Source organism: Bubalus bubalis, chromosome 5 (assembly GCF_019923935.1).
Source record: "Bubalus bubalis isolate 160015118507 breed Murrah chromosome 5, NDDB_SH_1, whole genome shotgun sequence".
Taxonomy (NCBI): Eukaryota; Metazoa; Chordata; class Mammalia; order Artiodactyla; family Bovidae; genus Bubalus; species Bubalus bubalis.
Window position 1 is genome coordinate 15,306,453 of NC_059161.1, and position 26,791 is coordinate 15,333,243.

A 26,791-nucleotide genomic window follows, 5' to 3' on the forward strand; every position below is an offset into this window, starting at 1 on the left:
CTAGTCAAGGCTATGGTTTTTCCAGTGGTCATGTATGGATGTGAGAGTTGGACTGTGAAGAAGGCTGAGCGCTGAAGAATTGATGCTTTTGAACTGTGGTTTTGGAGAAGACTCTTGAGAGTCCCTTGGACTGCAAGGAGATCCAACCAGTCCATTCTAAAGGAAATCAGTCCTGGGTGTTCATTGGAAGGACTGATGCTGAAAAGTGAAACTCCAATACTTTGGCCACCTCATGCGAAGAGTTGACTCATTGGAAAAGACTCTGATGCTGGGAGGGATTGGAGGCAGGAGGAGAAGGGGACAACAGAGGATGAGATGGCTGGATGGCATGACCAACTTGATGCACATGAGTTTGGGTGAACTCCGGGGGTTGGTGATAGACAGGGAGGCCTGGTGTGCTGCGATTCATGGCGTTGCAAAGAGTAGGACACGACTGAGCGACTGAACAGACTGACTGACTGACTGATACCAATATTTTAAGTCAATCTCCCAAAGCAATAGAAATAAAAGCAAAAATAAATGAGATCTAATCAAACATACACAGTTTTGTTCAGCAAAGGAAACCACAGCAAAATCAAATGACAGCTTACAGAATGGGAGAAAATATTTGCAAATGAAACAACTACAAGGAATCAATTTCCAAAATGTACAAACAAATACAACTCAATAACAACAATAAACAACCCAATCAAAAATGGGCAGAAGACCTAAATAGATCTACCTCCAAAGAAGACATACAGATGACAGGCACATGAAAAGATGCTCATCATTTTTAATTATTAGAGAAATGAAAATCAAAACTATAATGAAGTATAAGATATTAAGAAGAGGTGGCAAGAATACACAGAAGAACTATACAAAAAGACCTCAATGACCCAGATAACTATGACAGTGTGATCACTCACCTAGAGCCAAACATCCTGGAATGTGAAATCAAGTGGGCCTTAGGAAGCATCACTACGAACAAAGCTAGTGGAGGTGATGGAATTCCAGTTGAGCTATTTCAAATCCTAAAAGATAATGCTGTTAAAGTGCAGCACTCAGTATGCCAGCAAATTTGATTAACTCAGCAGTGAGTGGCCACAAGACTGGATAAGGTCAGTTTTCATTCCAATCCCAAAGAAAGGCAATGCCAAAGAATGTTCAAACTACCACACAATTGCAGTCATTTCATATGCTAGCAAAGTAATGCTCAAAACCTTCAAGCTAGGCTTCAACAGTTTGTGAACTGAGAACTTCCAGATGTACAAACTGGATTTAGAAAAGGCAGAAGAACCACAGATCAAATTGCCAGAATCCATTGTATCATAGAAAAGCTAGAGAATTTCAGAAAACATCTACTTATGCTTCATTGACTACGCTAAAGCCTTTGTGTGGATCACAACAAACTGTGGAAAATTCTTAAAGAGATGGGAATGCAGACCACCTGACCCACCTCCTGTGAGACCTGTATGCAGGTCCAGAAGCAACAGTTATAACTGGAACAACAGACTGGTTCCAAATTGGGAAAGAAGTACGTCAAGGCTTTATATCATCATCCTGCCTATTTAACTTATATGCAGAGTACATCATGCCATATGCCAGTCTGGATGAAGCACAAGCTGGAATCAAGATCTCTGCGAGAAATATCAATAACCTCAGATATGCAGATGACACCACCCTTATGGCAGAAAGCAAAGAGGAATTAAAGAGTCTCTTGATGAAGGTGAAATAAGAGAGTGAAAAACTCAGCATTCAAAAAATGTATCTGGGTATCTGGGAGAAGCCAGCTGGACAGCAGGTGCAGGAGTGAGGTCACTAGCCGATAGGAACCTGAAACATCTTGTGGTTGTCTGAAGAGTCTTCAATCACTATGTCAAGGGACACAGATGTTTCTCTTTCCTCATATGAAGATCAGGGATGTTAACTTACCCGAAAAGCTGAGTGGCACCATTTGTCCCCATAGGAATGGCAGGTTTTGCAGCAATTGTTGCATGTGGATTATATAGAGGGGAAATACTAAAATTTCTGTTCACCTGATCCACATGTGTGGCAGCCCAAAGCTTTGTTGTGGGAGCAATGACTCTTGGTATGGGCTATTCCCTGTATCAAGAATTCTGGGCAAAACCTAAACCTTAGAAGAGGAGATGCCATCTTGGTCTTGTTGGTGGTACTTGCTTTAATTAGACATCTCATACTGAGGTTATATATTTACGCTGAAAATAAATTTTTTGGGTCAGACAAGAACATGGTAATTTGAATATTGGCTTATTTTCTTGCAGGCTTGATTTTCCTGCTGACCAAATTACTGGTGACTAGTTCACTAGCTAGGTCATTCAGGGGAGTCAGATTCAGATCGGCATAAAAGAAACATGTCACTTTTAAATACATTTAATAGAGATACCTGTCCACCTTCTTAAACTCTTCTGTTTGAAATTAGTTCTAAAGAAGACAACATGCCAATCCTGAAAATGCTCCCAGTTGCTGCAGAATATCATATGCTTTTGATGTAATGTAGGAGTCCTATTTTGGAGAAGGCAATGGCACCCAACTCCAGTACTCCTGCCTGGAAAATCCCATGGATGGAGGAGCCTGGAAGGCTGCGGTTCATGGGGTCGCTGAGGGTCGGACATGACTGAGCGACTTCACTTTCACTTTTCACTTTAATGCATTGGAGAAGGAAATGGCAACCCACTCCAGTGTTCTTACCTGAAGAATCCCAGGGACAAGGGAGACTGGTGGGCTGCCGACTATGGGGTCACACAGAGTCAGACATTACTGAAGTGACTTAGCAGCAGCTTAGCAGCAGCAGGAGTCCTATTTACTGCTGTTAATTTAACTTTCTGTCTTGTGGACTGAGTACTGTTTTAAGGGCTGGTTGGCTCTTGAGGAACCCTTTCAGAATAGTACATGGAATACAACATTATAAACCTCCCTGCAAGTAAAAAGTTGGTAACAGAGCCACTTTGAAGTAGTATTTATTTTAGATCATAGTTATAAACATGAGAACAACTTAACTGTCTATCCCTATTAGCTCTTTTGTAGTTGCAGAATTAGATTTTGCTGCTGTTATATTAGAATAATTTTAAATGTTATTTTGAAACAAATGTGTGTTTTAGGTGCTGATGCAAAGGTAAATAAAAAACACTTTTTAAATGTGTGCAGTATGTTTATTTTCTCCAAAAGAATCATCAACTAAATAAAATGCCTATAATGAAAGTGATTGATGAGCAAGCTGGTTTGGTCTGATGGTATACAAACTTTGGTATATCACAGAATGCTTTGCTGTACTTGTGAAATTCTCTTGTCTAACCTGAATTTACATTCCATGGTGATAACATGGTAAATGTAGTGTTATTAAAGTAAGTGAACACACACACACAAAACAAAGGTCATTTCATGTGGTCCCCTCACTTCATGGCAAATAGATGGGGAAACAATGGAAACAGTGACAGACTATTTTCCTGGGCTCCAAAATCACTGTGGATGGTAACTGCAGCCATGAAATTAAAAGATGCTTGCTCCTTGGAAGGAAAGCAATGATAAACCTAGACAGCATATTAAAAAACAGAGACATTACTTTGCTTACAAAGGTCTGTATAGTCAATGCTATAATTTTTCCAGTAGTAATGTATGGATGTGAGAGTTGGACAATAAAAAAGGCTGAGTGCTGAAGAGTTGATGCCTTCACACTGTGGTGCTGCAGAAGACTCTTGAGAGTCCCTTGGACAGTAAGGAGATCAAACCAGGAAATCCTAAAGGAAATCAATCCTGAATATTCATCGGAAGGACTGATGCTGAAGCTGACATACTTTGGTGAAGAGCCAAACTATGCAAGGAGCCGATTCATTGGCAAACACCGTGATACTGGGAAAGATTGAAGGCACAAGGAAAAGGGGACGAAAGAGGATGAGATGGTTGGATGGCATCACCAACTCAATGGATGTGAGTCTGAACAAACTGTTGGAGATGGTTAAAGACAGGGAAGCCTGGCATGCTGCAGTCCATGTGGCTGCAGAGTCAGACATGACTGAACAACAACAGCAATCTCACAACTGTCAGAATGGCCATCATTAAAAAGTCTACAAATAACATGCTGGAGTGGATGTGGAGAAAAGGAATCCACCCACGCTATTGGTGTGAATATAAACTGGTGAAGCTACTATGGAAAACACTATGGAGGTTCCTCAAAGAACTAAAATAGAATTGCTATATGATCCAGCAATCTTAAGCGAAGTGAAAGTCGCTCGGTCATGTCCGACTCTTTGCGACTCTAAAGACTATACAGAATGAAGCAGGGCAAAGGCTAATAGAGTTTTGCCAAAAGAACATACTGGTCATAACAAACATCCTCTTCCAACAACACAAGAGAAGACTCTACACATGGACATCACCAGATGGTCAATACCGAAATCAGATTGATTATATTCTTTGCAGCCAAAGGTGGAGAAGCTCTATACAGTCAGCAAAAACAAGACTGGGAGCTGACTGTGGCTCAGATCATGAACTCCTTATTGCCAAATTCAGACTTAAATTGAAGAAAGTAGGGAAAACCACTAGACCAGGTATGACCTAAATAAACTCCCTTACAATTACACAGGAGTAAGAAATAGATTCAAGGGATTAGATCTGATAGACAGAGTGCCTGAAGACCTATGGATGGAAGTTTGTGACATTGTACAGGAGGCAGTGATCAAGACCATCCCCAAGAAAAAGAAATGCAAAAAGGCAAAATGGTTGTCTGAGGAGGCCTTAGAAATAGCTGTGAGAAGAAGAGATGTGAATGCCAAAGGAGAAAAGGAAAGATATACCCATTTGAATGCAGCGTTCCAAAGAATAGAAAGGAGAGATAAGAAAGCCTTCCTCAGAGATCAATGCAAAGAAATAGTGGAAAAAATAGAATGAGAAAGACTAGAGATCCCTTCAAGAAAAGTACAGATACCAAGGGAAATTTTCATGTAAAGATAGGCACAATAAAGCACAGAAATGATATGGACCTAACAGAAGCAGAAGATATTAAGAAGAGGTGGCAAAAATACACAGAAGAACTGTACAAAAAAGATCTTTACCACCCAGATAATCATGATGGTGTGATCACTCACCTAGACCCAGACATACAGACATCCTGGAATGTGAAGTCACATGGGCCTTAGGAAGTATCACTATGAACAAAGCTAGTGGAGGTGGTGGAATTGCAGTTGAGCTATTTCAAATCCTAAAAGATGATGATGTGAATGTGCTGCACTCAATATGCCAGCAAATTTGGAAAACTCAGCAGTGGCCGCAGGACTGCAAAAGGTCAGTTTTCATTCCAATTCCAAAGAAAGGCAAGGCCAAAGAATGCTCAAACTACTGCACAATTGCACTCATCTCACATGCTATTAAAGTAATGCTCAAAATTCTCTAAGCCAGGCTTTAATACTACTTGAAGAGCCTCTTAATGAAAGTGAAAGAGGAGAGTGAAAAAGTTGGCTTAAAACTCAACATTCAGATCATGGCATCTGGTCCCATCACTTCATGGCAAATAGATGGGGAAACAGTGGAAACAGTGAGAGACTATTTTTTTGGGCTCCAAAATCACTGCAGATAGTGACAGCATCCATGAAATTAAAAGACACTTGCTCCTTGGAAGAAAAGATATGACCAACCTAGACAGCATATTAAAAAGCAGAGACATTACTTTGCCAACAAAGGTCCATCTAGTCAGGGTTATGGTTTTTCCAGTAGTCATGTATAGATGTGAGAGTTGGACTATAAATAAAGCTGAGCACCAAAGAATTGATGCTTTTGAACTGTGGTGTTGCAGAAGATTCTTGAGAGTCCGTCGGACTGCAAGATCCAACCAGTCCATCCTAAAGGAAATCAGTCCTGAATATTCATTGGAAGGACTGATGTTGAAGCTGAAACTCCAATACTCTGGCCACCTTATGTGAAGAACTGACTCATTTGGAAAGACCCTGATCCTGGGAAAGATTGATGGTGGGAGGAGAAGGGGACGACAATGGATGAGATGGTTGGATGGCATCACCGACTTGATGGACATGAGTTTGAATAAACTCCAGGAGTTGATGAAGGACAGGGAGGCCTGGTGTGCTACAGTCCATGGGTTGCAAAGATTCGGATACGACTGAGCGACCGAAGTGAACTGGACTATACTGTCCATGGAATTCTCCAGGCCAGAATACTGGAGTGGGTAGCCTTTCCCTTCTCCCGGAGATCTTCCCAACCCAGGGATAGAACCCAGGTCTCCCACATTGCAGGCAGATTCTTTACCAGCTGAGCCACAAGGGAAGCCCATATTTTAAATGAAAGTTGCTCAGAAAATTGCCTGGACATATATCCAGAATCCAGACAAAACTATAATTTAAAAAGATACATGCACCCCTACGTTCATAGCTGCACTATTCACAATAATCAAGAAGACAGGAAAGTGAAAGTGAAGTTGCTTTGTCATGTCTGACTTTTTGCAACCCCATGAACTGTACCTGCCAGTCTCCTACATCCATGGGATTTTCCAGGCAAGATTACTGGAGTGGGTTGCCATTTCCTTCTCCAAGGGATCTTCCCAACCCAGGGATCGAACCTGGGTCCTCCTGCATTGCAGGCAGACTCTTTACCATCTGAGCCACAAGGGGGCTTCACAAGACATGGACACAACGTAAATGGTACACACACACACACACACACACACACACACTGAATACTAGTCAGTCATAAAAATGAATAAAACAATGCCATTTGCAGCAACACGGATGGACCTAGAGATGATCATACTAAGTGAAATAAGTCTGAAAGAGAAAGACAAATGCCATATGAAATTACTTATACGTGGATTCTAAAATACAATACAAATTATCATCAAAATAGAAACAGGTTCACAGGCATAGAGAACAGACTTATTGCTAAAGGGGAGTAGGGGTGAGAAAGAGTTGGATTGGAATTTGGTATTAGCAGATGTAAACTATTATATATAGAATGGATAAGCAACAAGTTTCTCCTCTTGTATGGCCCAGGAAACGATATTAAATATCCTGTGATAAACCATAATGGAAAGGAACACAAAAAAGAATGCACATGTCTATACAACTGAATCACCTTGCTATACAGCAGAAATTAAACACAACATTGTAAATCAACCATAATTCAATAATCTTTTTAAAAACAGTCTAGGTCAATTAAACGATGAAAGGGAAAAAGAAAACCACATACCAGAATCCTATCTTGTGCTTCTGCACAATTCAACAAGTCCTCCGTGTGCCACACTACCACGACCATCAGCAGTGAAAGGGAGCAAAATATGCCCCCCCAAATATGCTGCATATTGATTATTTTGAATTAAAAGTTACTTAAGAAACAGTCTTAAAAAAACACCAGGACTTCCCTGGTGGTCTAGTGGATAAGAGTCCACCTGCCAATGCCGAGGACATGGGTTTGATCCCTGGTTGGGGAAGATTCCACATGCCACGGAGCAGCCAAGCCTAGGCACCACAACCACTGAGCCTGCGTGCTGCAACTACTGAGGGCCATGGACCTAGAGCCTGTGCTCCACAACGAGAGAGACCATGGCAATGAGAAGCCTGTGCACTGCAATGAAGAGTAGCCCCTGCTCCCCGCAACTCGAGAAAGACTGCATGCAGCAATGAAGACCTAGTGCAGCCAAGAATAAATTAATTAACTTTAAAAAAAAGTCAGTGCAAGAACACCCTGACTCTCCTTTGTCCACCTGAAAGCAGGAAATCAATCTCCCATGTCAAAGGTACTCTCCCTGTACAGGAGGCTACAGGGCATCCTTATCACCAGAGACAGGCAATTTAGGGACATGAAAGGCTATATAAACAAACCTTGTTACTTCACCACCAATTTGTTAACCCCAAGCCCAAACCCCTTTGTCTTGTCAATTCTTCACAAATTAATTGTTTCCTTGTCTAAAAGGTATAAAAGCTGTCTACTTTGGTAACTCTTTTGAGTATCACATTTTTATGAGCTCCCGACATCATGCAAAGAGTAAACTCATTGGAAAAGACCCTGATGCTGGGAGGGATTGAGGGCAGAAGGAGAAGGGGACAACAGAGAATGAGATGGCTGGATGGCATCACCGACTCGATGCACATGAGTTTGGGTGAACTCCAGGAGTTGGTGATGGACAGGGAAGCCTGGCGTGCTGCAATTCATGGGGTTGCAAAGAGTCAGACATGACTGAGTGACTGAACTGTACATATGCAATTAAATTTGTTTTCTCTCCTGTTAATTTTTCTTGTGTCAATTTAATTAATAGACTAGCTAAGGAATCTAGAAGGGAAGAAGGGACAAATTTTCCTTGCCTGTAGCATCACATAGCTGGGATTCAAAACCTTGGGAGGAAATGGGGTTTATTAAAAGTATGTGGGGTACTTCCCCGGTGGTCCAGTGGTTAAGACTGTGCTTCTTCAGCAGGGGGTGACGGGTTTGATCCCTCATCTGGAAACTAAGATTCCACAAGACACATGGCACGCCAAAAAATTTAAGAAAGAAAGAAAAGAACATGGACTGGGGAAAAGAGAAGAGAATGGAAAACAGCCCTGAGTTTGCTGGCATGTAAGGATTGGCAGAGGAGGAAGGGATTGATGGAATGGATAAGTCGAAGAGGGCAGAGGAACATGAGGACTGAGCAGTATTATAAAAACCACAATAAATATCATTTCAAGGAAGGAGTTGTGAATAACCCGAAATTCCTAAAGAGCTGGTGTCAGTGTACCATTCTGTATCAGAATGCAGGTTAGGTATTTCTAACACTTGAGAAAAGTCAGAAATTCTGGTGAAATCTCATTTTAAACATGGTTCAAGTCAAGAAAGATATGACAACAAAAGCCTCCAGTTTGCAACCTCAGAGCTAGCAGACTCTACCACATGTGGAGGTTGAAAGAAGACTCCTTTATTTTCAAGGGACCGTTTGCCAGTATCCTAGACCTATTACAGGCACCTAAGGCCTCCTTCAACTGTTGAGACTTTCTGATGGCTTAACACGTCAGTTGGTGATTATGTGGCTTTCCAAAAAGAGATCCTTGGCTTAATCAAGTAAGTCAATGGAAAAACGTGCCTCATCCATTCACCTTCCTACAATTCTAATGTCAACCAGGAGACACCAGGTCAGATCTCACCTCCATCAACTGCTTCTGCCAGACTGCTGACTCAGTTTCACAACGTCCTCCTTCTTGGTTCCTGGCAGTTTTCTCTCTCCAAGAAGCCCTATCAGAGCCACACACCACCTAGGATACATTTATAAGCCTCTGCTCAGCTCAGTGGTGATTCCTTCAAGTTCTAGCAACACTCCCAAGAGGACTAGTCCAGGTCAGTTTTCCTCTCATAGGTAGTGTGATAACTCATGCCCTCTTTGCAGTGAAAGTGTGAAGTCGCTCAGTCGTGTCTGACTTTTTGCAACCCCATGGACTGTAGCCTGCCAGGCTCCTCTGTCCATGGGATTCTCCAGGCAAGAATACTGGACTGGGTTGCCATTTCCTTCTCCAGGGGGCCTTCCCGACCCAGAGATCGAACCTGGATCTCCTGCACTGCAGGCAGACTCTTTACCATCTGGGGCTCCTCTTTGCAGACCTGGTAATAAAAAGAACTGCCACTTTTTGAATCATCACTAGGTGCCGGTGCCAGCCGGCAAAGTCGATCAGGTCCCGAGAACGTGCACGGCACAGCTGAGAAAGAAAACTACAGCAAAAGAATTCTACAACAAAGATGGGGTCGAGAGGTTCAGACATGTCTCCACCAAGGGACGCAGTCTGACCACGACTTTATTCAGCATCTTATATTTATACAGGAGAGCGTGAGAAAGACAAGACAGCATTTTTCTTGGTTGACCTATACATCTTACAAAAAGTCACAAGAAATCTTGAGAGCATGGGAATGGCACCCTGTTATTATTTCTTACACCAGATAACATTTCTCTGTGCGTGAGAAGTTTGTCCGGAACTCCAGGTGTCTGCAGTAAATAATCGCCTAATCTCTGGGGTGGCGGGACAGAGAGCTATGTTTGCAAGCAAACCCTCAAGGACTGAGGCAGCTCCCAGAGCTGTGTCCTTCGGACAAAGGACCCCGTTCTCACGGGCAGCTCCCCGCATCTCCCCCTTTCTTTTTATATAGGCGCACGCTTATGTTCCTTTAACCGCAGACAATTTCCATAGATGGAAGCCTTTATTATCCATAGATCATCAATCAGTTTTTTAATTAAACAAGGTGCAAGAAATAAAACAGTTAAAATTATTAAGAATAGTCCTCCTATGGCCACTCCCAAGTACAAAATACTATCGATGGTAGGTACATGTCGAAAAAGTTCTTTAACAAAAGACTCAGCTCTTTTTGCAACATCCAAATCAGGTCTGGGCGCATTTTCAATATTCATTATTTCTTGATGTAGATGCAGTAAATGTAAGGAAATATTTTCATTATGCCAAATACCTTCTAAATGAGCTTTCACCTTGTCCCAAGCAGTTATACTACCATTATATTTTTTGGGGGTAACACAGATCCATCGAAAATCAGCATGACATTGTACCCGTAATCTCAACTTTATACTTTGAACCTCTTCACCTAAAAATTTTACATCATCATAAAGGGCATTCAATCGGTCCTCTAACTTTTTGTCAATATCTTCTTGAGTCCCCAGGGTAACGGATACATTTTGTGCCAGATTATTAACACAAGTTGCAGTTTGCACTGATTGTGCCAGGGTTAGGGCTGCAGTAATCGAGGCGGCAATAAGGGTTACCAAAGCTACAAATCCCAGAATTATTAACCCTATTCCCCTGCGATAACGCATTAAAGCACCCTCTACTTCTCTCCAAAGTTCAAGTCCTTTTTCATCATACCAAGACCCATTAATCTTTACAGGAACCATAACAAAAGCAGGCTGTCTTAAGACTAGAACCCTAGTTTGATTAGTAATTCCCCTGACGCAGTTAGTTAAGGTACAATTGTTACAAGTTACATCATAATTTCGTAACCCAGGTTGTATTTTTACAGATCCTACTAATAAAGCATAAAGGTGAGGCACACATGCACGAGGGTACCTCATGGTGAGATTCCATAAATAACCATGTCTCACTTTCGATCCCACCTGAAGGTAGGAACCCTCACATCCAAGGGCGGCAGCTAATTTCCAGATTTCTGTTTGGAACACTTTAGAGCCGCCCAAATTCCAAATACGGGATGCAAAGTTTCTATTATCCTGAGCTCCAGGGTTTCGGGCCGAGTCTGGAGACCAGTCCCACAGTGACTCATTTGTCCCAAATATGTTATAAACCGTAGCAGTTCCATCTCGACAGTTTCCATGGTGCAGCAGTGACTCTTCCCCTTGTTCCAAAGTCGCAGGAAGGGATATCTAAAGGACCAGTTCCATTACGACGTTGAGGAGTTCTAGATTCTTTCGTTACTCCAGGAATATATAGGCTCCAACCATTGTCATGATCAGCATATCCTGACTCCCCAACAAAAAGACATCCTGTTGAATTAAAATATCTAGACAGACAAATAGGTAAATGATCAAACACTCCATGATAAGAGAAATTAACTTGATTAGGAATAATATGTTTATCTGAAAAACCACCCAAAGCCACAGTATCATTAGTGTATATGGGAATGGACCGACCCTCCCAGCCCACCGGTTGGAGAAGGGGAGGGTCGGGAAAATAAGCCCAGTAAGCATTTGAATATTCTTTAGAATGTGCAGTATTAATCTGATTTAAGATAATTAATAAGGTTATCAGGAAGCTTAAAGGCGATATCGGATCGCCCTGCACAGCAACACGATTCTGTGTCTCTCGCATCAATGCCTGAAGTTGTTGCTGAGATGGTAATTCATCATGCTCTTGAATCGTCAATCTCCTCATCTGGTTTACTAGAGATCGTCTCCGCCGTGCATATCAACCTTTCCGGCAGCCAGCACGGCGCTTTGGCATCCTGTGGGAAAACACAAACATGCCCTCATCCCCAAATTATTACAGGATCTGGTCCATACCATTTTCCCACAAGTGGGTCTTTCCAAAAGACTTTAGGTCTTATTGTTTGCGCATCAAAGTTCCAAAATCGCTGTGCTGCTGAACGGCCACATATATCCAATTGTAAAAAATTTAGAACAAATAAAGCATGGTTTAGAGAGTTGGAGGGGGTATTGAGATACAATTCCCCCTTCTTTAGTTTTTGCAATTGATGTTTGAGAGTTTGATGTGTCCGTTCAATGATTCCTTGACCTTGAGGATTATAAGGGATACCCGTTTTATGTGAGATAGACAGTTGCGTACAAAATAGTTGAAAATTTTTTCCAGTGTATCCTGGACCATTGTCTGTTTTTATGGTTTTAGGGGTTCCCATAACAGCAAAACATTTAATGCAATGAGCTATACAATGTTTGCTAGCTTCTCCGGATTGTAGAGAGGCATGTAAAAAGCTGGAGGTGTCAATAGTAACATGAACAAATTTTTGTTTACCAAATTCAGGAATATGGGTAACATCCATTTGCCATATGTCGTTTGGCAACAATCCTCAGGGATTAACTCCATAATGGGGTTCGCTAAAAAATTGAGGACATGTTTGACATTGCTTAACAGTCTGTCTGGCAGCTTCTCGAGTAATGCCAAATTGAAGTCTTAAGCTATTGCTGTTTTGATGGTGTAAGCTGTGAGAAGTTTTTGCCATTTGTTCCAATGAAGGAAATATCATACGTGTAGCTTCGTCAGCCAAAGCACTGCCTCGTGCTAGAGGTCCAGGAAGTCCAGAGTGAGCATGAATATGACCAAAATAACACTTATTAACTCTGGAGCAAATTAAATGTTGTATATCACAAAAAAGAGTTTGGATAGTAGAATTCAGGGTACCAATAAATGGAACAGTCTCAACAGTGTTTAAGGCTCTTATGATATATTGACTGTCAGAATATAAATTAAATGGAGCAGAGATTTGTAATAAAGCCTGAAAAACAGCTAATAGTTCTACTTCTTGAGCAGACTTATAATTAGTATGCCAGGCGGCAGTATTGTCCTGTATAATCAGACTAGCTATTCCATTAGAAGAGCCATCAGTAAATACAGTTAGGGCGTCGGCAAGGGGCTGAGAAACAACGATTTTTGGAAAGAGAAATTGGTGATAATGAGCAAATTGCAAAATTTTATCCGAGGGATAATGATTATCAAGCCGTCCACTAAAACCAGCTAAAGCAATAACCCAATTGTCGCTAAACTGAAACAGCCAATCCTGCTGAGTTTTAGAAAATGGAACACATATAAAATGTGGGTCTGTTCCTAGATACACAGTGGATTCTGACCGCCCAAGAGCTATAAGGGCAGCAACCAAATCATAATAGGGGGTTAGAACCTGAGAGGGAGAGGCAGGCAAGTGAAGCCATCTTAAAGGCAATCCTTGGAATAAGACTGCTGTAGGAGCATGTTTAGTAGGAAGAATATATAAACCCCATTCTTGAGTATAGTCGCAATAAGTAGCTTGTTGTTTAGACAGGGCCTGTTCGACTTTATCTAAGGCTTGCCTTCCCTCCAGAGTCTGAGCTCAGGGGGAAGTTGGATCAGGGTCACCCTTCAGAATATCAAAAAGAGGCTTCATTTCCCCTGTAGTTAGTTTCAAGTAAGGTCTTATCCAATTAATATCTCCTAACAGTTTTTGGAAATCATTCAAGGTAGCCAGCTTATCTTTACGAATCTCTATCTTCTGAGCTCGAAACCATTCATTTTCCAGAAAAAAACCCAAATAAGAATAGGGGGGGAAGCGCTGCACCTTTTCTGTTGCGATAATCAAACCATAATCCTGTAATGCAGTTTGCATATAAGCGAATGTTGTTAATAGCGCCACCGCGCCCGGCGCGAGATTTACACCCTCTCCCCCGGATTTTCAAGGGCCAGCGAGAGCTCACCGGACACCGCCGGAACCGCGACGCTTTCCAAGGCACGGGCCCCTCTCTCGGGGCGAACCCATTCCAGGGCGCCCTACCCTTCACAAAGAAAAGAGAACTCTCCCCGGGGCTCCCACCGGCCCAGCCCTTAGAGCCAATCCTTATCCCGAAGTTACGGATCCGGCTTGCCGACTTCCCTTACCTACATTGTTCCAACATGCCAGAGGCTGTTCACCTTGGAGACCTGCTGCGGATATGGGTACGGCGCGGCTGAGAAAGAAAACTACTGCAGAAGAATTCTACAACAAAGATGGGGTCGAGAGGTTCAGACACGTCTCCACCAAGGGACGCAGTCTGACCACGACTTGATTCAGCATCTTATATTTATACAGGAGAGCGTGAGCAAGACAAGACAGTTAGCATTTTTCTTGGTTGACCTATACATCTTACAAAAAGTCACAAGAAATCTTGAGAGCATGGGAATGGCACCCTGTTATTATTTCTTACACCAGATAACATTTCTCTGTGCGTGAGAAGTTTGTCCAGAACTCCAGGTGTCTGCAGTAAATAATCGCCTAATCTCTGGGGTGGCGGGACAGAGAGCTATGTTTGCAAGCAAACCCTCAAGGACTGAGGCAGCTCCCAGAGCTGTGTCCTTCAGACAAAGGACCCCATTCTCACGGGCAGCTCCCCGCAACTAGGTATTAACATATACTGGGAACGCTATATAGGTGATTCCTTATCCATTTGGCAACACTGTGAAATGTCTGTTATTTCATTTTATAGATAAGGGAATATATATTTCAACAAAGTTGAGGGACCTGCCTGAAGTCCCAAAGCCAGTTAGATGGATCTGGGACTTGGGCCTAAATGAATCAGATTTCTACTACACAAGCAGCCTTTCCTGTCTACGTACAGTTATCTGTTTGGGCCAAGTGTAATATGGCTGCCAAACAAAGCTGATTTAAAGATCCTAGTAAACAAAGTTTTACTGCCAACCAGCCAGCCACCAAAGGGAATTGAAGGTAATTTGCTTATAGATTCAGGCCTTATGGCCTCTGAGCTAGAGGATATTTATCAGAAACCTTGCAAATGGTAGACATGTGCCAGAGAAAGAGGTCTCTTTCTTTCTAAGGCAACTACTAGTTTTTCTGATCACTGGGTCAAATATTTTATCTTCTCCAGCTAGAATGGCCAGAACTAGGTGACATCTATGAAGCACAAAAGAAATTCATATAAAAGTGTTTTACCAGCTTAAGGGACTGGGAGCCCCTTGAGAAAACAGAAAAGTTTGGCCTATTCATCTTTGTCTCCCCCACATCAGTACCTGACTCTTGAAAGGCACTCACTAAACACTTATGGAGAATTAAATGAAATACCTTGTCAATGAAAAATTAGTTAGCTGATCTAAGAAAGAAATGAAAAAAAATTTTTTCATTCCAATTGAAGATTATCTAAGCCAGGAACAGCATCTCAGAAAGCTTGGAGAACTGTTCTGCCCATTAGAAGTCAACCACAGTCACCGAAGTTTTTTGAGACAGAGGGCTATACATTAAGTGATGTATTATTGACAGCTTACACAATCTAGCAAGCAGTGGGTCAGGGGTCATTGTGGCCCCTTACAAGATTAAGAAGGAATGTTATCTTTTAAGGAGTTGTCTTGCTGATGCTGGGAAAATCTTGCTGTTTATAGTTGAGCAGGAATTTCTGCCTGTGGGGAGGTTTGGTTGATGGACAAAAAGGGTACCCAGTGCACAATGTGGGGAGAGAGGAGGCCAAAGGCAAAGAGATTTTAAAAATATATATTTATTTATTTGGCTGTTCTGGATCTTAGTCGTGGCATGCGGGATATAGTTCTCTGACCAGGGATCGAACCCAGGCCCCCTGCATTGCAAGCCCAGAATCTTATCCACTGGACTACCAGGGAAGTCCCCAGAGAAATTTTTTTTATGTTTAAATTTTTTTTTGCTGTAAAATATGAATTTTATTTCACAATCTGGTTCTGAACTAGGGGATGTTTTCGTTTGTTCACTTTTGTTTTGTTAGGTCCAAAAGTCACATTTATCCAGAGAGAGTTAGGATATGCAATCACTGAGAAACAGCAAAGAAACGATGAAGCTGAAGCTGTATAAAGATAATTCTAAAAATATCTTCTGCTGAAAGTAGTCATTGAGGAGAACAAGAGGTGATCTCAGAGCTTTAGAGCCGAAAGCTTTTTGTGACCATCACAGCCCTGAATCTTCTCATGGGACAGAACAGAAGCCAGAGATGGGAAGTGACTTAAGCAAGGTCACACATATCCAGTATTGATTATGCTCTTGGGATGCAGGAAGGTTCTGTTCCTCCTGTTTGAAAGACATTCCACCCACTTTATAGCCTCAGTATTTTCTTTCCTTTGCAAGTTGACATTCAGCTGGTAAGATAATTACTAACTCCAGCACTGCCCCTAAGGTGCATTTGCAAAACTCCAGGGCTCCACCGAACACAGTTTGAAAATTACTGACTTAGATAATTTATTGCTCGTTATTTAAACTTTTAGCACATTCAAGCAAAAATGTCTTTTAAGTCCCTGAAAACTGGGTATTCTCATTGGCAGCATTTATTCTTCTCTTCATTTCCTGATGAATAAACCCATTCATGAAAGAATGTGCTGTGTACTTTCTTTGGTGCTATTATTCATCTGAATTAACATGTGCGTGGGCAGAGCTCAAGTGGTGAGACTGAGATCCTGTGCTGGGCGGGCGTCTTCAGGGTCTCAAACCCAAGGGTGCCCAAGCTTGCTTTGCAGTGATGTCAAGAATGGTGCTCTTGAGAACTGAATTGCTGAAACTGAAATTTCCAAGTTTGAAATTCTGAGTAAGATAGAGAACTGCAGAAAAGAATGATAAACAACCTGCTTACTCTACACTGGTAGAGTACAGAGTAAAACTTCCTAATTGCTTGCAATAATAAGGATCATTTATTGGATATTTAGAACGTACATAATCATATGAGACAACTACCATCATTATTCCCATTTTACTGTTGAGAAAATTAAGGCTTAGTAGTAGGGGTTCTTAACTCAGAGAAACTTCCTCTGGCCAAATAAAGCAGAGTTGGGATGAGCAGATACTGGAGAGGACAGATCTCTTGAAGGATTTTAGTGGTGACACCAAGGGGAGCTGAGGGAGGGAAGATTTTCTCAATCTTTATTATGTAGGATGTGGAAGTAGAGTACAGACTCTGGAGCCAGGCTGCTAAGATTAGAATCCTGGCTCCACCCCTTACTCTAAGTGATCTTGCACTGGGTCTCTTGATTTGCCCATCTGTAAAGTGGGGATAATAATAGAACCTATCTCAAAGAATAGCTGTGTTTAAAAACAACTCAGTGCCATAATCAAGGTGGGATCTCAGTACAATAGCTATCATTAGCTAATGTGTAAAGGGGTATATGCGGCACTAGTGGTAAAGAATCTGCCCACCAATGCAGGAGACAAGAGATGTGGGTTTGATCCCTGAGTCAGGAAGACCCCCTGAAGGAGGAAATGGCAACCCAATCCAGCACTTTTGCCTGAAGAATCCCATGGAGAGAGGAGCTTGGCGGGCTATGGTCCATTAGGGTCGCAAAAAGTCAGAGACAACTGAACCGACTTAGCGTACACACGTGTATACGTATGGCTGATTCATTTTGCTGTACAGTAGAAACTAACACAACATCGTAAAGCAACTCTACAGCAATAAAAGTTAATTTTTAAAAAAGAGATAATTAAATAAAGTGCTATGTAGATGTGCTTTCAAGTCCTTTCCTTGTGTGTGCCTCCCTTTCATCAAATTGGTGTCTTTGATTTTCACCTAAAAACTCTGAATTAATCAGTGCCGGTCATCATTAGTGCCAGCTGTGGTTCAGTTATATGTCCTTCAACCCCTTACGGGTCCAGGCTGAGATGCAGGGCGAGTATCCCACCAATGGAGACAGACCCAATCATTTCAGTCTCTCAAAAAACAGCAGAAAGGATCCCATGAAATCATACTGCTGCTGCTGCCCCATAGACGGCAGCCCACCAGGCTCCCCCGTCCCTGGGATTCTCCAGGCAAGAACACTGGAGTGGGTTGCCATTTCCTTCTCCAGTGCATGAAAGTGAAAAGTGAAAGTAAAGTTGCTCAGTCGTGTCGGACTCTTAGCGACCCCATGGACTGCGGCCTACCAGGCTCCTCCGTCCATGGGATTTTCCAGACAAGAGTACTGGAGTGGGTTGTCATTGCCTTCTCCGATGAAAGGAGTTTTCAAAAACCAAGTATTTGAGGAGAAACAATAAGGAATGAACTGGATTGTTTTGAAAGATCTTGTGTGACTGGAGACCAGGGTGGGTAATAAACTGAATCCCAGAATGAAACAAAATACACAAAAGGGAGGGCTTTTGTTCTCTGGGGCTTCCCAGGTGGCACAGTAGTAAAGAATCCACCTGCTGATGCAGGAGATGCAAGAGACAGGGGTTCAATCCCTGGGTCAAGAAGATCCCCTGGAGGAGGAAATGGCAACCCACTCCAGTATTCCTGTCTGAAAAATTCCATGGACAGAGGAGCCTGACAGAGTATATAGTCCATGGGGTCACAAAGAATCAGACACGACTGAACAACCTAGCAAGTAGTTACTATACCAAGAATCCCCAGGAGCAGGCCTGTCCATTGGGGATACTCACTAGCTCTCGAATGCATTCTCTAAAGCTGCCTCCTAATAAGGCTGGCAGAGAGAAAGAGGGTGACAAGCCCAGGCAAGCACACGGTAGGAGAGAACCTCCACCATGGGGAGTGTGCCCACTGCCTGAGGGTCTGCGCTATGGAGTGCTGGCCTCTGCACAGATTCTAAAACCAGAGAAAGAGCCCAGATTTGTCAGAGAGCCATATTGGAACAGAAGAAGAGATTTTAAAAAAATAGGTAATTGTACCAATAAAGCATAAGCTTTATAAGGAAAAAAACAAAAATTCTTTCCTGGGAATTCTAATCTCGCCATCATATAAGGACTTTGCACAACTCATATTTCTGGAAAAGGTGGGGGAAGTCATTTCCCTGGCATAGCCTCAGGCCTTACAGATTCAAACTGGGACATCATTTTTTCCTTGATTCATGAGAACTGCCTTCTTTTTGTTTTGGTTCCTTTAAAAAATATTTTTTTTTTACTTATTTATTTGCTGTTCTGGGTCTTCATTGCTGTGCTCAGACTTTCTCTCTCATGGTGAGAAGGGGTTATTCTCTAGTTGTGGCTAGCAGGGGTTACTCTCTATTGGGATGCACAGGCTTCTTATTGTGGTGGCTTTGTTGTGAATCATGGGCTCGAGGGCTCCCAGGCTTAGCTGCTCCACGGAATGTGATCTTCCCAGGATCTTCCCGTGGGAAGATCAAACGCGTGTCACCTGCATTGGTAGGTGGACTCCTAACCACTGAACCACCAGGAAAGTCCTGTTTTTGTTCCTTTTGTGCTTCCGCCACCAATAATATTTCATTATTACATGTGATGTTAGCTATATGTTTTTAAGAAAGGCCCTTTTTCAGGTTGAGTAATTTCTCTCTAGTCCTAATCTGCTGAGAATTGTGAATAGCTGTTGAATTTTGTCAAATGCTTGTAAGGCCATTGAAATGATCATGTGGATTTTTATTCTTATATTATTAATGGCGAATTACATTAATTGATTTTCAAATATTAAACCAATCTTGTATACCTGGCTTAAATCTGATATGATAATGATGTATTATTGTTTTTCAATTTGACTTACTAATATTTTGGTAAGAATTTTTGTGTCACTATTCATGAGAGATATGCTTTATTCTCTTTTGTTGTTATCAAGCTTTTGTATTAGGATATTTTTGGCCTCAGAAAAGTTAGGAATATTTTCCCTCTTCTATTTTTGGAAAGAATTTAAGATTAGTGTTAAGTCTTCCTTAACTATTTGATAGAATTTACTAGTGAAACCATTTGGACCTGGAATCCTTTTTGTGGAAAAGTTTTGATAACAAATTCAGTTAAAATAACAGATACATGGATATTCAGAGTTTCCATTTTTTTCTCTTTTCATTTTTGGTGAGATGTTTTTCAATGACTTTGTGCATTTTAAGTTGTTGAGTTTATTGACAGCTGTTCACAATAATCCCTTCTTTTTTATTGTCTGTAAGATCTGTAATGATGCTTCCTCTTTCATTCCCAATATGATAAATTGCTTCTTTCCCCTTATTAGTCTAACTAGGGGCTTAGCCATTTTATTTTTTCATTAAAACAAATTTTGGGTTTTGTTTAATTTTTCTACAGCTTGTTTTCTGTTCTACTGATTTCTGTTCTTATTTTGGTCTCCTCTCTTCTACATCTTGTGAGTTTAATTTATTTTTCTAGTTCCTTAAGGAGGAAACTTAGGTTATTGGTTTTAACCATTTCCCTTTCAGTTTCTGCCTGCTTTTAGTTCTTCTCTGGAACCTTTAAAACAGCTATTGTTCATTGTTTCTAAGTGTTATCTGCAGGACAATCATTCAGTATAAGCCCTTCCACCATTGCTGAGACTAGAACTCAGTTTTAAGATTCAAAATCTTGGGTATGTATAGTAACCCAAGTGTCAACTTCCTCATCTGTAAAGCGGAGGTAATTTAACATATCTTAGAAGACTGTCATGGAAAGCAAATGAGATGATGCATATGAAAATGTTTTTGAAAGAACAAGCATGGCATATAAATTATATTTAGTATCATTAATGCAACATAAAGTTAATATAATTATATACTCCTTTGTCATGTACTTGTACTGATATTTCCACCAAAACTTAAGATGCAATTCTAAGTCATCTAATTTTCATAGCCTGGTAGATGAGGAAGATATTCCTTTATCCTTTCCCAATATATTCTAGCTAAGCTTATAATTATATGCAGCTTCTTGGTCAACTGATATTGAATGTCTATCATGTATATATTAGGCATTTTTATACACAGTATTTTATTCATTTCATTTCTCACATAATCAGTTCAGTTCAGTTGCTCAGTCATGTCTGACTCTGCGACCCCATGAACTGCAGCACACCAGGCCTCCCTGTCCATCACCAACTCCCAGAGTTCACCCAAACTTTTGTCCATCGACTTGGTGATGCCATCCAACCATCTCATCCTCTGTCGTCCCCTTCTCCTCCTGCCCCCATTTCCTCCCAGCATCAGAGTCTTGTCCAATGAGTCAACTCTACGCATGAGGTGGCCAAAGTATAGTGCCCTCCAATTTAGCAATATGTAACAATAACTTAAAAGACGCTTACTCCTTGGAAGAAAAGTTATGACCAATCTAGATAGCATATTCAAAAGCAGAGACATTACTTTGCCAACAAAGATCCGTCTAGTCAAGGCTATGGTTTTTCCTGTGGTCATGTATGGATGCGAGAGTTGGACTGTGAAGAAGGCTGAGCGCCGAAGAATTGATGCTTTTGAACTGTGGTGTTGGAGAAGACTCTTGAGAGTCCCTTGGACTGCAAGAAGATCCAACCAGTCCATTCTGAAGGAGATCAGCCCTGGGATTTCTTTGGAAGGAATGATGCTAAAGCTGAAACTCCAGTCCTTTGGCCACCTCATGCGAAGAGTTGAGTCATTGGAAAAGACTCTGATGCTGGGAGGGATTGGGGGCAGGAGGAGAAAGGGATGACAGAGGATGAGATGGCTGGATGGCATCACTGACTCGATGGACGTGAGTCTGAATGAACTCTGGGAGTTGGTGATGGACAGGGAGGCCTGGTGTGCTGCGATTCATGGGGTCGCAAAGAGTCGGACACGAATGAGCGACTGAACTGAACAATACCTAAAAAAATTTTCCCACCTTGATTCTCTTAAAAAGCTTAATGAAATCAGAGAAAGCACCCAGATATGTGCAAATTGTTTATTTCAGTCTAACCCACATCAAAAAGATAGTGAAACCAAAATGTGTATAAAGGATTTGTTAAATTATGATGCATACATATAATGTAATACTATTCAACTGTTAAAAACATTCAGATTATTTCATCACATGGGAAAAGGTATATAATATTAACTGTAAAGAATAAGATTACTGTTTAAACATCATGATTACAATTTTGTTCAAAATAGGAATCAGAAAAAAGTAGCTGTAAGGAAATACACCTGAATGATCATCTCTAGAGTGATAACAGTTAGGGATGGTTGGTTCTTCACATGCTTTGTCTGAGGCTCTAAATTGTTCACAATGAATGTATGATTTTTGCTTTCAGTTTCTGGTTTGGATCCAGAGACACTCTGACTGGGTTGATCTTAACTCAGTAAATAGTCACCTCAAAAGTCCATGTATACCCATTATTTATTAATTTGTTAGAATGTAGTAAGTACTCATATGCCCAATGCTCAATATAAAAGCTCAGATTAAAATAAAAATTTGCATCTAGGCATGAATCCTCTCCTATCCCACTCACCACTTTTTTTTACTCAAGATAACCACCTTCCCAAATCTCATAATTCCCTTCTTTTCCTTTTAATAAAGTTGTATGTAATTGATACATGCTTTTATAAAGCTATATGAACTATATATTTTTATCTTGGTGGCTTCAAATTTTTTAAGAAGGTCAGATCAGATCAGTCGCTCAGCCATGTCCGACTCTTTGCGACCCCATGAATCCCAGCACGCCAGGCCTCCCTGTCCATCACCAACTCCAGGAGTTCACTCGGACTCACATCCATCGAGTCAGTGATGCCATCCAGCCATCTCATCCTCTGTCGTCCCCTTCTCCTCCTGCCCCCAATCCCTCCCAGCATCAGAGTCTTTTCCAATGACTCAACTCTTCACATGAGGTGGCCAAAGGACTGGAGTTTCAGCTTTAGCATCATTCCTTCCAAAGAAATCCCAGGGCTGATCTCCTTCAGAATGGACTGGTTGGATCTCCTTGCAGTCCAAGGGACTCTCAAGAGTCTTCTCCAACACCACAGTTCAAAAGCATCAATTCTTCGGTGCTCAGCATTCTTCACAGTCCAACTCTCACATCCATACATGCATCGGACCTTGCTTCTATCACCAGTCACATCCACAGCTGGGTATTGTTTTTGCTTTGGCTCCATCCCTTCATTCTTTCTGGAGTTATTTCTCCACTGATCTCCAGTAGCATATTGGCCACCTACTGACATGGGGAGTTTCTCTTTCAGTATCCTATCATTTTGCCTTGTCATACTGTTCATGGGGTTCTCAAGGCAAGAATACTGAAGTGGTTTGCCATTAAGAAGGTAGTATGCTATAAATTGTCTTCTAAGACTTCATTCACTTAATATTGCTGAGATTCATCTCTATTGATGCGTAGGCCACGGTAGCTTATTTATTTTTATTACTATATAAGATTCTATTGTGTGACCATATTACTGTTCATTCTGTATTTTAGGCTATTTCCAGACATTTCCTGTTAAGAAGAGTAGTATAAATATTCTTGTACATCAATTCCCATTGTCCCTATATACCAATTTGGATATAAACCTGGGAGTGGAAAAGCTTGTCATAGGGTGAGTGAAAGTTTAAACAGCAGTGTGGAATTGTTTTTCCAAAGTGGTTGCCCCAGTCTATACATACATACATGCTGCTGTGGCTACCAGCAGTGTATGAGATTCTGTGACTCTGTATCTTACTAGCATTTGGTATTGCCAGATATCTTGCTTTTTTCTTTTTTAAATAATTTTATTTATTTTGGTTTGGCTGAGTCTTCAGGGCTGCACGGGCATTTCTCGAATTGCAGTGAGCAGGGTTTACTCTTCGTGGCAGCATGGGGGCTTCTCTCTGCAGTGACTTCTCTTGTTGCGGAGCAGGGGCTCTAGAGCACGAGGGCTTCAGGAGCTACGGCTTGTGGGCTCTGTGGTTGTGGCTCCCAGGCTCTAGAGCACAGGCTCAATAGTTGTGGTGCATGGGCTTAGTTGCTCCACTACATGTGGGATCTTCCTAACCCAAGGACTGAACCCAGGCCTCCTGCATTAGCAGGCAGATACTTGACCACTGAGCCACCAGGGAAGCCTAATGTATTGCTTTTATACTCAGGAAAAGAAGAATGTTTGTAAAACAAACCGAGAACAGAAACAAAACTTCCTCGGCCTCCTTTTCCCCAAAACTCTAGGAAAGATTCAGGGCACAGGTGGTGATACATAAAACTATTCCTCCCCCAGCAGCTTTTCAAACTCTTCTAGCTCTAGAAACCCTCTTCCAGCAATGAATTGGGAACAGTGCGGGGGTGTGAGAAGTAGGAAACCTGCAGAATTGTGTGTCATGGGGACTCTTTCCAGCAGATGGTGAAATTATTCTGTAGGTTTGAACTAGAAACCTCTTATTCTCTTTCTCTCTGTCTCTGTCTCTCCTTTCTCTCCTGAAATACAAACACTGGACCAGATACATCATTTTTTATTGTCTGCACTATGTTCCTAAAACACTTTCCTTGCAATTCTCTTTGCAAATATCAGAGAACTGACCTGCTTATTGAGTGCTTTGTTTTTCCTTGACTTGAGTAAAAACCTGCCAGTTACACCAAGTGGGGTGAGGGGTTCCCTGAACAAGCAATGCAGAGAATGAGAAATTCAAAACCATAACAATTGGAGGGTGTGATTAGAGGGTGGGAGGAGGCTCAAGAGGGAGGGAATACACACACACACACAGAGTTATGGCTGATTCGTGTTGTTGTACAGCAGAAACCAACACAACTTTGTAAAGCAATTATCCTCCAATTATAAAAAAAGAATTGGACAGCCTGTTTCAACAGTGGCACCCTGGTTGCCTCTCCTTTCAAAACTGAGTCCTAGTTTCTATCACTATCACTTTGTAGTAACCTGTGCCATGATGCAGAACACCAGACAGATGTGAGACTCTGATTTTGCACCTACAATAAATTAGCTTCTTCTCACTTACGGGTTCAAGGCTATAATCAGAGCACTTATCCAAAATGCAACTCAGAGAACTTTTTAGAGATAGCTGAAATATTCCCCATTTTTTAAGAGGCAGAAATACAAACAAGACTCAGTGCACACAAATATTAGCATCCAGAGAAATGAACGAGTTCGCAAATCAGGTGAAAGTCCAACAGCTCTTTCCGCTCTCCAACAGATACAGAACAAACTGGCTTATTCTAATGCAAAAGCCCCAAGCAGAGTGAAAATAAAGTTTCCAGCTGTACACACTGGAGTGACTTACCCTTCTGCGTGGAGCACACTGGTTCCCAAATGTTGATTCTCTGATCCAACTGCCAAGTTCTGGGGCAGGGGGGGCCGCTTTGGGGAAATCTGAACGGTAGGTCCTCAGGACAAGTGGTCCTGACAGCTGCTGAAAACCTACCTGAAAATTCTCCGAGTGGGGTCACATTTTTGGGTCACCAAAAATTGTACTGCGTCCAGGCTCTTACTGCTCACCATACAATGTGCCAATAAATCGAGAGGCAGCTTGTTGGGGCAAGGAATAGTGATTTTATTCAGAAAGCCAGCAGACCAAAAAGATGGTGACCTCACGTCCCAGACAACCATCTTGCCTGAGTTAGAACTCAAGTTTCTTTAATACAAAACAGGAACTTCCGGGTTCCCAGCAGCCTTTGGGGAGGATGTGTTAATTTCTTTCTGCTTGCAGTCATTCACAGGTGGGCCTTGTCAGGATGTTTTCTGTGAGCTAAACAGAGGTATTTTAGCTTAATGTTCATTACCTGGGAGGTAGAGTTCCCAGAGATGGGCCATTTATATATAACTTAAGCTTATAGGCAGCATCACTTCAGTGAGTAAATTGTAATAGAGTTGAAAGATTTTTCCCTATGACAAAACAAACCTCTAAGAAATTGAATGAACTCACCTGATATCTGGACTTGTAAACAGATAAATCATGTTTCTAAGGACATATGACAAAAAATGATTTGGACTAAACAGCAATTGATACTAAGCCATTCTTTCTTTTAAAAGTTAATTAATTAACTTTTGGCTGTGCTGGGTCTTCGTTGCTGCCCAGGCTTTTCTCTAGCTGCAGTGAGCAGGAGCTATTCTTCATTGTGATATGCAGGCATTCTATTGTGGTGGCTTCTCTTGTTGTGGGACACAGGATCCATGGTGTGTGGGCTTCAGTAGTTGTGGCACGGGGGCTCAGTAGTTGCACCGCCCAGGCTCTAGAGCACAGGCTCAATAGCTGTGGTGCACGGGTCTAGTTGCTCCTTGGCATGTGGGATCCTCCCAGACCAGGGATTGAACCTGTGTCTCCTGCATTGGCAGGCAGATTCTTTTACCACTGAGCTACCAGGGAAGCCCGATGCTAAGCCATTCTATCAGAAGGTAGAGAAGTAGAAGCTTCCGTTGGTCCCTGACCATCATCTGAAATCACCAGTACACGAGGGAGTGTTCTCTTCTCTGCTCTCAACAGCAGGTGGGAATGCAGGGATCCTTTGCCAGAATCAAAAAGGGGCCACGAATCACATATTTTTAACAAAGGGCATAAAACAAAATGTTGCTCTATTTGGCAATGCTCTTTGACTAAAAAAAGAAAATTGTGTGTATTTTCCAGAAACCATACTTAACTGACTCCAACTCTGAAAGCGGTGTAACATGGTGGTTCATTATAAGGATCAGTTATCAAGCTTCTATTTTAAGTTCAAAAAGCTAAATCCCAAAATTGACTTCAAGCTACAGAATGAAAGGTTGAGAAAAGTTCAACTTGGAGACAACAGACCCTCTTACTACTGTTCATGAGAGATTCCTGCACAAGTTGATCAAGAAGGTATCAATTCTCCATGGGCCTGGAATCAGGGCAAGCAGCCTTGGAAATTTCAGCTGACTCTCACCAGGAAGGAAATAAGCACAGCATTTGGGTAACACATTTAGCAAACTGATAGGGCCCTAATTAGAAGGCAATAAACTTCCTTCCTTGTACTAGCCAGTGGGTTCAGATTGGTGAGGAGGTAGCCTTGAATCCTACCCATCAGAGAAGACCACAG

At 41.7% G+C, this 26,791-nt stretch overlaps 1 protein-coding gene and 1 pseudogene across 7 annotated transcripts; one reads left to right on the forward strand and one right to left on the reverse strand.

Annotated features, from left to right (window-relative positions):
- The first annotated feature begins 1,637 nt into the window (after nt 1-1,637).
- LOC102414347 lies at nt 1,638-2,523 on the forward strand (annotated as a pseudogene).
- Nucleotides 2,524-10,096: 7,573 nt separating this feature from the next.
- On the reverse strand, nt 10,097-25,360 carry LOC112585053 (endogenous retrovirus group K member 13-1 Env polyprotein-like). 7 transcript variants are annotated; one of them, XM_044942737.2, is made up of 2 exons: nt 25,162-25,360; nt 10,097-11,440 (listed from the first exon to the last, which is right to left on the reverse strand). In XM_044942737.2, exon 2 carries the CDS (start codon nt 11,036-11,038, stop codon nt 10,100-10,102), a length of 939 nt encoding a protein of 312 aa, XP_044798672.1. In that variant the 5' UTR covers nt 11,039-11,440; nt 25,162-25,360; the 3' UTR covers nt 10,097-10,099. The 7 variants fall into 7 exon arrangements, with proteins under 7 accessions (XP_044798672.1, XP_044798671.1, XP_044798668.1 ...); XM_044942736.2 differs by having other exon boundaries at nt 10,097-11,481; XM_044942733.2 differs by having other exon boundaries at nt 10,097-11,922.
- Nucleotides 25,361-26,791: the final 1,431 nt, after the last annotated feature.